General features: G+C 45.4%; 1 protein-coding gene across 5 annotated transcripts in view; it reads left to right on the top strand.

Annotated features, from left to right (window-relative positions):
* LOC141140367 (plasminogen-like) overlaps window positions 1–12755 on the top strand; it is a 335624-nt gene that overhangs the window by 91484 nt on the left and 231385 nt on the right. For all 5 annotated transcript variants that reach the window (XR_012243931.1, XR_012243929.1, XR_012243930.1 and 2 more), the window contains 2 exons: window positions 5149–5267; window positions 9265–9427. Coding sequence is in view for 1 of the 5 variants with exons in the window: in XM_073627455.1 (XP_073483556.1) it covers window positions 5149–5267; window positions 9265–9427 (282 nt within the window). In the remaining 4 variants the exon portion in view is untranslated. The remainder of the gene's footprint in view (window positions 1–5148; window positions 5268–9264; window positions 9428–12755) is intronic.

Here is a 12755-nt window from a genome sequence, read left to right as displayed (position 1 = left end):
GACGGCGTTAAGTAGGCAGGACTGACGAGCAGAATCAACAACAGCTGGGTAACTGTGGAGAGAGATGGGAGCTGGCAATTAGTCGACAGCTGAGCGGCCAGCTCAGAGAAGGAAGGGCTGAGCCCAACACAAGGTCGTGAACAGGCAGAAGTCGCTAATGTGCTGGCGGTGGGGTACCAAATCAGGAGACGTAGCCATAGTCATAAATCCAAGCCGGGGTCAGTAACATAAGCAAGAACCAGATATAGCAGGCAGGGGTGATCCAAGAGAGTTGTCAGACATAGCCAGGTCGGGAACAAGGTCAGCAGGAATGGAAAAGAATCAGGAGCACAGGAACCAAAGCTGAAGACAATCCAGCACTGAAGCCAGGCTGAATCTCAGTTTAAATAGGCTGCTGGGTGCCAGAATCTATGGATGTGCGTGCACGCTAACGTGTTCACGCATGTGCTCATATGTATGCGCCAATATGCATGCGCATTGCAGTCCTTGCTCATCTTGGTCTGTGACGCTGAACAAGTAAATTAAGAAAAACAGCGTAAATACTGTTCCAAAGCCTGATTCGTACGTTCAGTCTGCCCATTTGTCTGTGCGTGGTAGGCTGAGGAAAAGTTGAGCTTGATACACAATGCTTCACATAATGCTTTCCAGAATCTTGACATGAATTGTACTCCACGATCTGAAACAATGTCAATGGGAATTCTGTATAGCCTTACAATTTCTTTTACAAAAATCCTGACTGTTTCTGCTGGCGATGGGGTCCCTTTCATAGGAATGGAAAGATGATCAACCACCACAAAAATGGACAAAAACCCCTCAGAAGGGGGAAGCTTGACAATGAAGTCCATTGCAATCATATCCCAAGGCCTCTCAGAAATGGGAAGTGGTCTTAGCAATTCCCAGGCTTTGTTCTTACTGCTTTTGTTCTTGATGCAAGTTAAGCAGGAATTTACATATTTTCTGCAATCTTTTGCCAGGTTTGGCCACCAGAAATGACTAAGTCCATGGTCTTGTATTCCCCAAAGTGACCTGCCAAGGGATGGTCATGACAGACCTGCAAGATAGCAGTGCGCAAGTTTTGAGGTACAAAGATCTTATTTTCATGCCGGTAGAGTCCATCATTTTTTTGGAGATTCATGCCCTGAGGTAGGGAAGCTCTCAGAGATGCCTGACGGACCTGTAATATCAGATCAGATTGAATTAACAGAAAATTCCCAGCTTGCAGAGTAGTGTCTGGTTGAGATGGAGCCTCTGATTCAGTGAACATACGAGATAAGGCAACAGGTTTTACGTTCTTAGATCCTGGCTGGTAAGTAATGTGGAAATTAAAGTGTGAAAAGAAAAGAGCCCATCTTGCTTGTCTAGGTCTGAGTCGCTTAGCAGCTCTGAGGTATTCTAGGTTTTTGTGATCTGTAAAGATCAGTATTGGATGTGCTGCTCCTTCCAAGAGGTAACGCCATTCTTCCAATGCTGATTTTATTGCCAAGAGTTCTCGATCCCCCACATTATAATTCTTCTCTGATGGGTACAGTTTCTTTGAGAAGAATGCCCGTGGGTGCATTCGAGACTTTGGTCCTTGATGCTGGAACAGGATGGCCCCTACGGCATTTTCTGACACATCTACCTCTAGAACATATGGTAGAGCAGGATCAGGATGTTTCAGGACTGGAGCAGAGGTAAACAATCCCTTTAGATTATCAAATGAGGCCTGAGCTGCTTCAGTCCATTGAAAGAGACCTTGCTTCTTTGTGAGTTGGGTAATGGGTGTTATGATGCCGGAGAAATTCTTAATAAATTTCCTGTAAAAATGAGCAAAACCGAAAAAACGTTGTACTCCTTTTTTATCAGTTGGGAGTGGCCAAGACAGTATAGCTGAAACCTTTTGAGGGTCCATTGCATACCCCCGGTTGATATCACTAGACCCAGAAAATGAATGGTCTGACGTTCAAATTCACATTTCTCAGCCTGCTTCATATAGATGCAGTGTAATTCCAGGGAAACTGAGAATGTGAGAATGTCATCCAGATAGACAATCACAAATAAGTCCAAGAAGTCCCTGAAAATGTCATTGACAAAATGTTGGAAAGTGGCTGGCACATTGAAAAGTCCGAATGGCATAATGAGATATTCAAAATGGCAAAAACGTGTTTGGAAGACCTTTTTCCACTCGTCCCCCTCACAGATCCTGACCAAGTTGTAGGCCTGAGCCTGGAGTGCTCCTTCTGGAAGCTGTAGTGAAAAAGGAACAGCGATTTGAGCAGATCTTGTCATAGTCAGGGGACAGGAATCATAAGGAGAATAAGACTTACGGGTCTTGTTAGGGCCAGTGCTGGCATAGTGACCGGCTCCTCCACAGTACAGATAGAGGTAATTCTGGCAATAACATAGCTTTTCCTCTGGTGACAGCGGTGGCTGAAGAAGGCCCAGTTGCAGTCGGTTCAGGAACTTTAGTAGCGGCAGGAGATAATGAAGGAGCAGGTAGATTAGCAGATACCTTTGGTAACATTCACGTGGGACGGATCTGGCTTGTCCTCTCTGATCTTCACTCTCTCAGACGACGATCACTCTGAATAGATTATTGAATAAGTGCTTCCAAGGAGCTGGGTACCCCAACTCGAGCCAGTTCATCTTTTAGTTCATCTGAAAGTCCCAGGCGGAACTGGTAATGAAGTGCGGCATCGTTCCATTGTGTATCACAATTCAACCACTTAAAGTCTGTTACATGATCCTCTACCGGTCTTCGACCCTGCTGGAGAGCATGTAATCTGGATTCAGCTGTTGCTGTGCATTGTGGATCATCATACAGGTTAGCCATTTCATCAAGAAAGGAGATCATGGTGTTCAGAAGAGGACTGGCTTGTTCCATCAAGCGGTGGGCCTGTGTTTGAGGCCCCCCTGGAGTAGTGAGACGATGAACCCCACTTTAGTGCTTTCCAACGAGAAGGTGCGTGGTTACAGCAGGAAGTATAACTGGCAGGCATTTCTGAAAGCACGGAACTTGCTGCGATCTCCTGAAAACCACTCAGGTGTAGGGACTCGGGGCTCAGGGCTCCTAGGGTGGAACCACTACTGTGGGTACTTGCACTGTAGCTGCCTGAGCAGAGGTTGAAGGTGATGTGGCTGTCTGGTGTGTTGAGGTGGATGGAGAGAGAGACTGCACTCTTTGCTCCAGTTGACGGTAGCCATCTTGCAGGCCCTGGACTGCTTAAGTAAGGGTGACAATCTACTGGCACAGCGCCTCCAAGGGTGAGACCCCCCCTTTCGGGCTCCATATGGCTGGATTGTACTGTCACGTACCTGACTGTGGAGCCCGAGATGATGAGGGTGGCCTCTTGCACAATTCCTGTTAAAGCATCCCTGGTAGAGAAGTCAGGGACTGCTAGGGCAATGGAAGGGTGCAGGTGCCTGGCAGCTGTAGGAGTGAGCTGTAACTTGAAGACACAGGAGCCTCCCAGTGGTGGTGTGGAGCCAGGCAGACAGGTGCAGAATCAGGATAAGTTGCAAGGTCGGGAACAGGCAGAAGTCGCTAACGTGCTGGCGGTTGGGTACCAAATCAGGAGGCAGAGCTGTAGTCATAAATCCAAGCCGGGGGTCGGTAACATAAGCAAGAAGCAGATATAGCAGGCAGGGATGATCCAAGAGAGTTGTCAGATGTAGCTAGGTCAGGAACAAGGAAGACATGAATAAGAATCAGGAGCACAGGAACCAAAGCTAAAGACAATCCAGCACTGAAGCCAGGCAGACTCTCAGTTTAAATAGGCTGCTGGATGGCAGAATCTATGGATGCATGTGCACGCTAATGTGTATGCACACGCGCCAATGCACATGCGTATTCCAGTCCTTGCTCATCTTGGTCTTGACTCTGCACATGCCCATTAGAATTAGCACTTGCTGAATGGCATTAGCAGCTGCTCAATGGGAATGAGCACTTACTGCATGGGAATGAGCACCTGCTGCATGAGTTCTCTGACAGTTACTGTTGCCTTTCTATCATCTCGATCCAGTCTGCCCATTCTCCTCTGACATCAACAAGGCATTTTCGTCCACACAACTGCTGCTCACTGGATATTTTTTCTGTAAACCATAGAGATGGTTGTGCGTGAAAATCCCAGTAGATCAGCAGGTTTTGAAATACTGAGACCAGCCCGTCTGTCAGCAACAACCATGCCACGTTCAAAGTCACTTAAATCCCCTTTCTTTCACATTCTGATACTCAGTCTGAACTTCAGCAAGTCACCTTTACCACATATAGATGCTTAAATGCATTGAGTTGCTGCTATGTGATTGGCTGATTAGCAATTTGTGTTACCAATCAATTGAACAGGTGTACCTAATAAAGTGGCCGGTAAATGTAAATATTTACAACAGCAGATATACTGTATGCTCTGTCTTTATTTTGTAACCTCCATTGTCAGGCATCTTTTTTTAATTTACTTAGCTTGCACTATAGGAAAACTGGTAAGTTGCCCCTAGGACAATTTTTACAATTTTTACAATTCCCCAGGCAGGGTCCTAAGTGAGAAAGCACGAAGTAGCCCTCTATTAAATCACCAGGGAAGACCTAAGGTTAACAGTGGTCGAAACTAGGTCCACCAAGCAGACAGTACCAACATATCCAGCCCACACAGAGAAAATTCCATCTTGGTGTCAGATAGGGAAAATACTATTCCCATCACTATTAAAGAAGAAGTAAACCCTGGTGGGTTTTACTTCCTCTTTATTTCCCTGCAAAGCTAAAGCACAATGGGCTACTATGCATCGGACAGTAGCGCATTATGTGTCACTTACCTGACACAGAAGCGCGCGGTGTTGCACATAATGCTAATGTGTTATAGCTGCGGGGGATGTTCTGCCTTCAAACATAAGTGCTTTGTGAGGATTATCTCTTTTTAGAACACAACTCCAAGTAGCTATTGTGTATCAACATATGAACAATGCAAAATAACATTCATTTGAACCCAGTACTGATTGAGATTAAATAAAAGCTGACATGCAACATACTCTTTTGTAATTATCTCCTATCATTGTAAGCTTATTTTCCATTACTAAGTTTAAATTATTACACAATAGCTAATCTTATGCTGAAAGATAATTACAAGGGTGAATGCCATCACTTGCCTCAAATCTTAATAATTGTAACTATGTTTCCAGGATGCCAGAAAAAAATCTCATAAGGAATTACTGTCGGAATCCAGGTGGAGAACCACGACCATGGTGCTTTACTACTAACCCAGACAGGCGGTGGGAATACTGTGTTGTTCCACGCTGTAGTGAGTGCTGAAGTTTAAATGCTGTAAATTTATTGTACAGGAACAATTCACTTTGCTAAATCTTCATTATTATATAACCATTGTGATTACTTTGCTGCATAGAACTTATGAATATAATGCAATGCCATGGGCTTGGTAAATCAATGTTTTCAGTGTTTTTACATAAATTATTATTAATTTTAGGTGGACCCTCGGAACTGCAAAGTAGTTGTATTTGTATGTAATAACTCTGGAAGCAGTTAGTGATTATCTATATCAGGGTTTCTCAACCCAGGGTTCCTCCAGGGCCAAGACAAGGGGTGGGCAGGAGGGCCGGCTGCCCTGGGCTCAATGGTTTACTAGGGGCACCTTCCTTCTGTTGCAGGACTGACAGGAGTAGTGAGAGCCAGTGATATTGACACGCAAGTCACTGCTGGGTGTAGGATCCCCTAAGTTTGAGCATCATGAGCAGGGGAAGGGGGTGCAGTTTGCAATCTCTGCCCTGGGCGCTGGATGACCTTGTTCCAACACTGGGGTCCTCCACTGGTGGCTAGGGGTTCCTTGAGCAATAAGCAATTTCCTCCTCTCAGATAAGTTCCCACTGACACAATTGATCTTTTTATCTATCTGTAAGGGGGTAATTCTTCCCAATGACCATAAGTGTAAGGAGCATTCTTCCACTGACCATCACACCATGAGTTGTAGATATATTCATTTTTTTGGCAGGGGTTTGCCTGAGACTAGAAAGTTATTTTAAGGGTTCCTCTGTGTTAAAAAGGTTGAGAAAGGCTGATCTATATTATAAGTAAGTCTCATAGGTATAAAAATAATGGAAGGGTCCTTATAGTATATTCACTATTTGCTACTTGAGACCTATGCTCTATATTCACCTGTTTTACCATTTCTTTCACTGTTTTAACCCAAACATTTTCCCCCCAATTGATGTCCTTCTTTTTTGGGGGGCGGAGGGCTTGGGGGGAGCAAATAGAGATTTAATTTGATAGCAGATGTGGATACATATTTATTTTTACAGTACAACTTTTGATAGATTTGTTAAAGGATCAGAAGCCCAAGACCCAATTGTTTCAGCTCCTGGGTTTAGCGTTGAATCCCAGCTGTCTCTGGGTCAAAACTTTTCCTCTACTACAGAAAGTTACCTGTTAATCTTCCCATAGATCTTGAGTTATAATAACTTCCAGCAGACTAAACTGAAATCTTGAATAAGGTTAGCAGCAGACCCAGCTATCTTCTATGGGCTAAAAAATTCCTTCCACCTACAGTGCATCCAGAAAGAAAGGTAGAGTGGCCAGACAGAAGCCACTCCTCAGTAAAAGGCACATGACAACCCGCCTGGAGTTTGCCAAAAGGCACCTGAAGGACTCTCGGACCATGTGAAACCAAATTCTCTGGTCTGATGAAACAAAGATTGAACTCTTTGGTCTGAATGGCAAGCCTCATGTCTGGAGGAAACCAGGCACCGCCCATCACTGGGCCAATACCATCCCTACATAGAAGCATGGTGGTGGCAGCATCATGCTGTGGGGATGTTTTTTGCAGTGGCAGGAACTGGGAGACTAGTCAGGATCGAGGGAAAGATGAATGCAGCAATGTACAGAGACATGCTTGCTGAAAACCTGCTCCAGAGCACTCTGGACCTCAGACTGGGGCGAAGGTTCATTTTCCAAGAGGATAACGACCCTAAGCACAGCCAAGATAACAAAGGAGTGGGTACGGGACAACTCTGTAAATGTCCTTGAGTGGCCCAGCCAGAGCTCAGACTTGAACTTGATTAAACATCTCTAGAGAGATCTGAAAATGGCTGTGCACCGATGCTCCCCTTCCAACCTGATGGAGCTTGAGAGATCCTGCAAAGAAGAATGGGAGGAATTGCCTGTGATTTTTTTCGTTTTTTATTTTTAATAAATGTGCAAAGATTTCAAACAAACTTCTTTCATGTTGTCATCATGGGGGAATTGTTTGAAGAATTTTGAGGAAAATAATGAATTTAATTCATTTTGGAAAAAGGCTGTAACATAACAAAATGTGGAAAAAGTGAAGCGCTGTGAATACTTTCCGGATGCACTGTATGTAATTGAGAAGATAAAGCGTTTGCAGTCTGAATGGACAGAACAGGCAAGGGAGACAACACGGCTCCTTCATATATACAATACACTCAGTGAGCATTGTCACACTAGGACAGGATAAGAGTTAGCCACAGGATTACCAGGTGACAAAAAGAAAACTAATGCAGCCATCACACATAATTGAATCCTATACAGTATATTACATTTTTTGTTAAGCTGACCTTTTTTGTTCAGCGATAGATAGTTCGCAATTTTGTGCGTAGAATCCAAAAACATTGTTTTTTTTGCCATCACATATACAGTGCCTTGCAAAAGTATTCACCCCCTTGGCTTTTTACCTATTCTGTTACATTACAGCCTTTAGTTCAATGTTTTTTTTAATCTGAATTATATGTGATGGATCAGAATACAATAGTCTAAGTTGGTGTTGTAATATTAGAAAAATAAATACATAAAACTATTTGTCAGAAATAAAAAACTGATAGTTGGCATGTGCGTATGTATTCACCCCCTTTGTTATGAAGCCCATAAAAAGCTCTGGTGCAACCAATTACTTTCAGAAGTCACATAATTAGTGAAATGATGTCCAATTGTGTGCAATCTAAGTGTCACATGATCTGTCATTACATATACACACCTTTTTGAAAGGCCCCAGAGGCTGTATCACCTAAGCAAGAGGCACCACTAACCAAACACTGCCATGAAGACCAAGGAACTCTCCAGAGAAGTAAAGGACAATGTTGTTGAGAAGTCAGGGTTAGGTTATAAAAAAATATCCAAATCTTTGATGATCCCTAGGAGCACCATTAAATCTATCATAACCAAATAGAAAGAACATGGCACAGCAAACCTGCCAAGAGACATCCGCACACCAAAACTCACGGACCTGGCAAGAAGGGCATTAATCAGAGAGGAAGGACAGAGACCTAAGGTAACCCTGGAGGAGCTGCAGAGTTCTACAGCAGAGACAGGAATGTACATAGGACGACAATAAGTTGTACGCTCCATAGAGTTGGGCTTTAAGGAAGGATGGCTTTATGGAAGAAAGCCATTACTTTCAGGAAAAACAAAATGGCACATTTTGAGTTTGCGAAAAGGCATGTGGGAGACTCCCAAAATGTACGGAGGAAGGTGCTCTGGTCTGATAAGACTAAAATTGAACTTTTTGGCCATCAAAGAAAATGCTATGTCTGGCGCAAACCCAGCACATTACATAACCCAAAGAACACCATCCCCACATGGAATATGGTGGTGGCAACATCATGCTGTGGGGATGTTTTTCAGCAGTCGGGACTGGGAAACCGGTCTGAGTTGAGGGAAAGATCGATGGTGCTAAATACAGGGATATTCTTGAGCAAAACCTGTACCACTCTGTGTGTGATTTAAGGCTAGGAAAAGGGTTCCAGCCGTACAATGACCCCAAACACACTGCTAAAGCAACACTTGAGTGGTTTAAAGGGAAATATGCAAATGTGTTGGAATGGTCTAGTCAAAGCCCAGACTTCAATCCAATAGAAAATCCATGGTCAGCCTTAAAGATTGCTGTTCACAAGCACAAACCATCCAACTTGAAGGAGCTGGAGCAGTTTTGCAAGGAGGAAAGGGCAAAAATCCCAGTGGTAAGATGTGGCAAGCTCATAGATACTTATCCAAAGCAACTTGGAGCTGTGTTAGAACAAAATATTACAGCACACACATGCAAAACAGACATTTACCTCCTGCAAGGCTATTTAAAACACCTAAACATTTTCAAAAAAGTTTGTGAAAAAAAAGGTTGTGAGGCAACAAAACGCGAAAAATGCCAAGGGGGGGGGGGGGTGAATACTTTTGCAAGGCACTGTATTAATACTTAGATTCACAATGATTTTATGAAGAGAAAATATTGCATAAAACTACATAACATTTTTTAATGGTTTGTTTTTTTCATCTTGAAGCCTCTAATCCTCCTCCGTCACCACCTGGATTGCAATGTTTGTCTGGAAAAGGAGAGTCATATCAAGGAAATATCGCTATCACAGCATCAGGAAAGACTTGTCAGGCTTGGAGTGCTCAGGAACCCCACATGCATTCCAGAACCACAGATAACTACCCCTGCAAGTAAGAGATTTATTTGTTTACATATCTTAGTATATGTCAGTTGGCAAAGAAGTTACGGTCAGAGGTGCAATCAGACTTCTACCTTAAAGCGGCCACCCGAGGCCAACCCGTCCCTCGGCTCTTGGGTCCCGGCACCACCATCCTAAGTAAGGGAAACAGGCAGTGGAGCCTTGCGGCTTCACTGCCAGTTTCCTACTGCGCACACACGAACGGCGCGGCGCTTTGTGAATGGGACGCGATGTGTTGTGGGACACACACAGTTCCCATAACACACCGTGCCCCATTCCCCAGAAGACAACGCGGGGAGCAGAAGACTGAAGATCACCGTGGTGTAGGAAGAGGCAGATTAGGAAGACTGCCTAGCAACAGCCATTTCACGTAAGTAAAATCCTTTTTTTTTTTCCTCCGTTTTTTTTAGGTATTTCTTTGTGCCATTTTTTTTTTCCGGGTGGACCTCCACTTTAAGGCTGGCTTTACACCATTGTGTTGTGGTAACACGAAGCACTCTGTCAGGTGCATTGTATTGGCATTGATTTAGAATTCAGTGTCAGCCTGGGTTCACACTTGTACGACAAATGCTCCAACATTGTGAGCTCAAGTTGCATGACATGTGAAAATCAATGTTTCCCTATGGGAGCCGTCTTAACTGGTCTGACACAAGTCGGTCCGACTTTGAAAATGCATTACTTTGGTCCGACTCTGATCCTACTTCAGCCCATTGAATATCACTGAAGTCGGATCAAAGTCAGATCGCCGTCTTGACTGATCCGATTTTGGTATGGTTTGAGCTCTGATGATCTTGAATGCGAACTCCATGCCAAATTAAAAAAAACAAAAAAAAAACGGTGTGGGGGTCCCCCTCGAAATCCATACCAGACCCTTATCCAAGCACACAGCCTGGCAGGTCAGGAAAGAGGGTGGGCACCAGAGAGCACCCCCCCTCCTGAACCGTACCAATGCACATGCCCTCAACATGGGGGGGTGGGTGATTTGGGGAAGGGGGGCCTCAAAGCACCTTGTCCCCATGTTGATGAGGACAAGGGCCTCTTACTGACAACCCTGGCTGTTGGTTGTCAGGGTCTGCGGGCAGGGGGCTTATCAGAATCTGGAAGCCCCCTTTAACAAGGGGTCCCCCAGTTTCCAGCCCCCCATCCTATGTGAATGAGCATGGGGTACATTGTACCCCTACCCATTCACCTAAAAAAAAATTAAAAAATAAAACACATTACACATGTTTTTAAACTAATTTATTAAGGCAGCTCCGTTGTCTCTTCCGATCTCTTCTCCCCTCTCCAGCTCTCCTGCCTCCTCCGCTAACGTCTTCTGCCTCTGCCGGCTTTTCTCCCCTCTCTGCTTCTTCTCCACTCTCCGCTGATGTCTTCTAGCCCTCTCCATTTTTTCTCCCTCTGTCCGCTGTCTTTTCCCTCTGTTCTTCTTCCGATGTTGACTCGACACTCTCTCCCGCTCTAATGCTAGGTGTGCGGTGTGCCATTACTTATATTGGCATGGGATGGGGTCACCGGAGGGCCCACTCCTTATGTAGTTACTGCCCATCATGCCCCCCGGCGGTGACATCATAAGGGGCGGGCCCTCCATATGACATCACCCGGTGACCCCGCCCCATGCCAATATACGTAATGGCAGACCACGCACCCAGCATTAGAGCGGGAGAGAGTGTAGAGTCAACATCGGAAGAAGAACAGAGGGAGAAGACAGCGGAGAAGACAGCGGACAGAGGGAGAAGAATCGGAGTGGGCTTGAAGACATCAGCGGAGAGCGGAGAAGACCCGGAGAGGGGAGAAGAGCCGACAGATGCAGAAGACTTCAGCAGAGGAGGCAGAAGACCCAGAGAGGGGAGAAGAAATCAAAAGAGACGACAGAGCTGCCTTGATAAATTACTTTAAAAACCTGTGTAATGTGTTTTATTTTTGACATTTTTAGGTGAATGGGCAGGGGTACAATGTACCCGATACTCATTCACATAGGATGGGGGGCCAGAATCTGGGGGCCCCCTTGTAAAAGGGGGCTTCCAGATTCCGATAAGCCCCCCGCCCCCAGACCCTGACAAACAATGGCCAGGGTTGTCGGGAAGTGGCCTTTGTCCTCTCAACATGGTGACAAGGTGCTTTGGAGTGGTGGGATTTTGGTGGGGACCAAGTGCTTTTTTTTGGCTTGGGGGTTCCCCTGAAAATTCATACCAGACCAAAAGGCCTGGTATGCTCTTGGAGGGGGAACCCATGATGTTTTGTTTTTTTTTTACATTGTGCATGGAGTTCCCCCTAAAGATTCATACTAGACACAGTGCCTGGTATTGTCAGGGTTAAAAGTCGAATCCATGTTTATTGAAGTCGGATGGATGTAGGACAAATGTAGGACTGATGTAGGACTGATGTTGCAGAGAAAAGTAGGATGATAGTTGTATGACTGCCGTGTAGTATCAGTGTGAACCCAGCCTCAGAGAACGTGTGCAATCGTGTGCGTTCCTGACACAAAGACAAATGCACTCATCTATAGTAAATGCACAGGTTTGCCACTAATTCTTAATGGTACCCCTGCGCATTGGTAAATGCGGTGCTTTTTCGGTGCAATGCAATTTTTTTTTAAAAAGGGTGAGGGGCTACTTTTCCTGTGTTTCTGCAGGTAGGACAGGCCATTAAAATGAATAGGCTGGCCTACATGCTGCAGGCAGCCATACAGATGTGAACCAAGGGCTCGTTCACACATGAGGTTGGGGGTGGTAAAACCATGCAGTTGAGTCATTTTTACCATCCCCAGCTGCTCCCACTTCAGCTGCAGAGGCAGCAGCTAGGGTCATATACATGCTGTAGCCATGGCTAGAAGTATACTCCCATACAGGGCTGGTGCAAGGATTTTAGGCTAAACCTCCTTTTGCAGCCCCCCCTTGTCTCCACCCCATTTGCCCTGCCCATGTATACCCTACCTTTTTAATGAAGCGCCCATCAAATGCAGCCCACCAGCGCCCATCAAATGTAGCCTCACCAGTGCCCATCAAATGCAGCCTCACCAGCCCCAATCAATGCAGCCTACCAGTGCCCATCAATGCAGCCTCACCAGTGCCCATCAATGCAGCCTCACCAGTGCCCATCAATGCAGCCTCACCAGCGCTCATCAAATGCAGCCTCACCAGCGCCCATCAAATGCAGCCTCACCAGCGCCCATCAAATGCAGCCTACCAGCGCCCATCAAATGCAGCCTACCAGCGCCCATCAATGCAGCCTATCAGCATCCATCAATGCAACCTACCAGTGCCCATCAATAAATGCTTGCTTGCTTCCATTCATTCAGGAGTCGGGACACAGACACAGTC

This window comes from Aquarana catesbeiana, linkage group LG04 (genome assembly GCF_042186555.1).
Source record: "Aquarana catesbeiana isolate 2022-GZ linkage group LG04, ASM4218655v1, whole genome shotgun sequence".
Taxonomy (NCBI): Eukaryota; Metazoa; Chordata; class Amphibia; order Anura; family Ranidae; genus Aquarana; species Aquarana catesbeiana.
The sequence above is the reverse complement of the archived record's forward strand: the minus strand, read 5'-3'. Positions and strand labels throughout refer to the sequence as shown.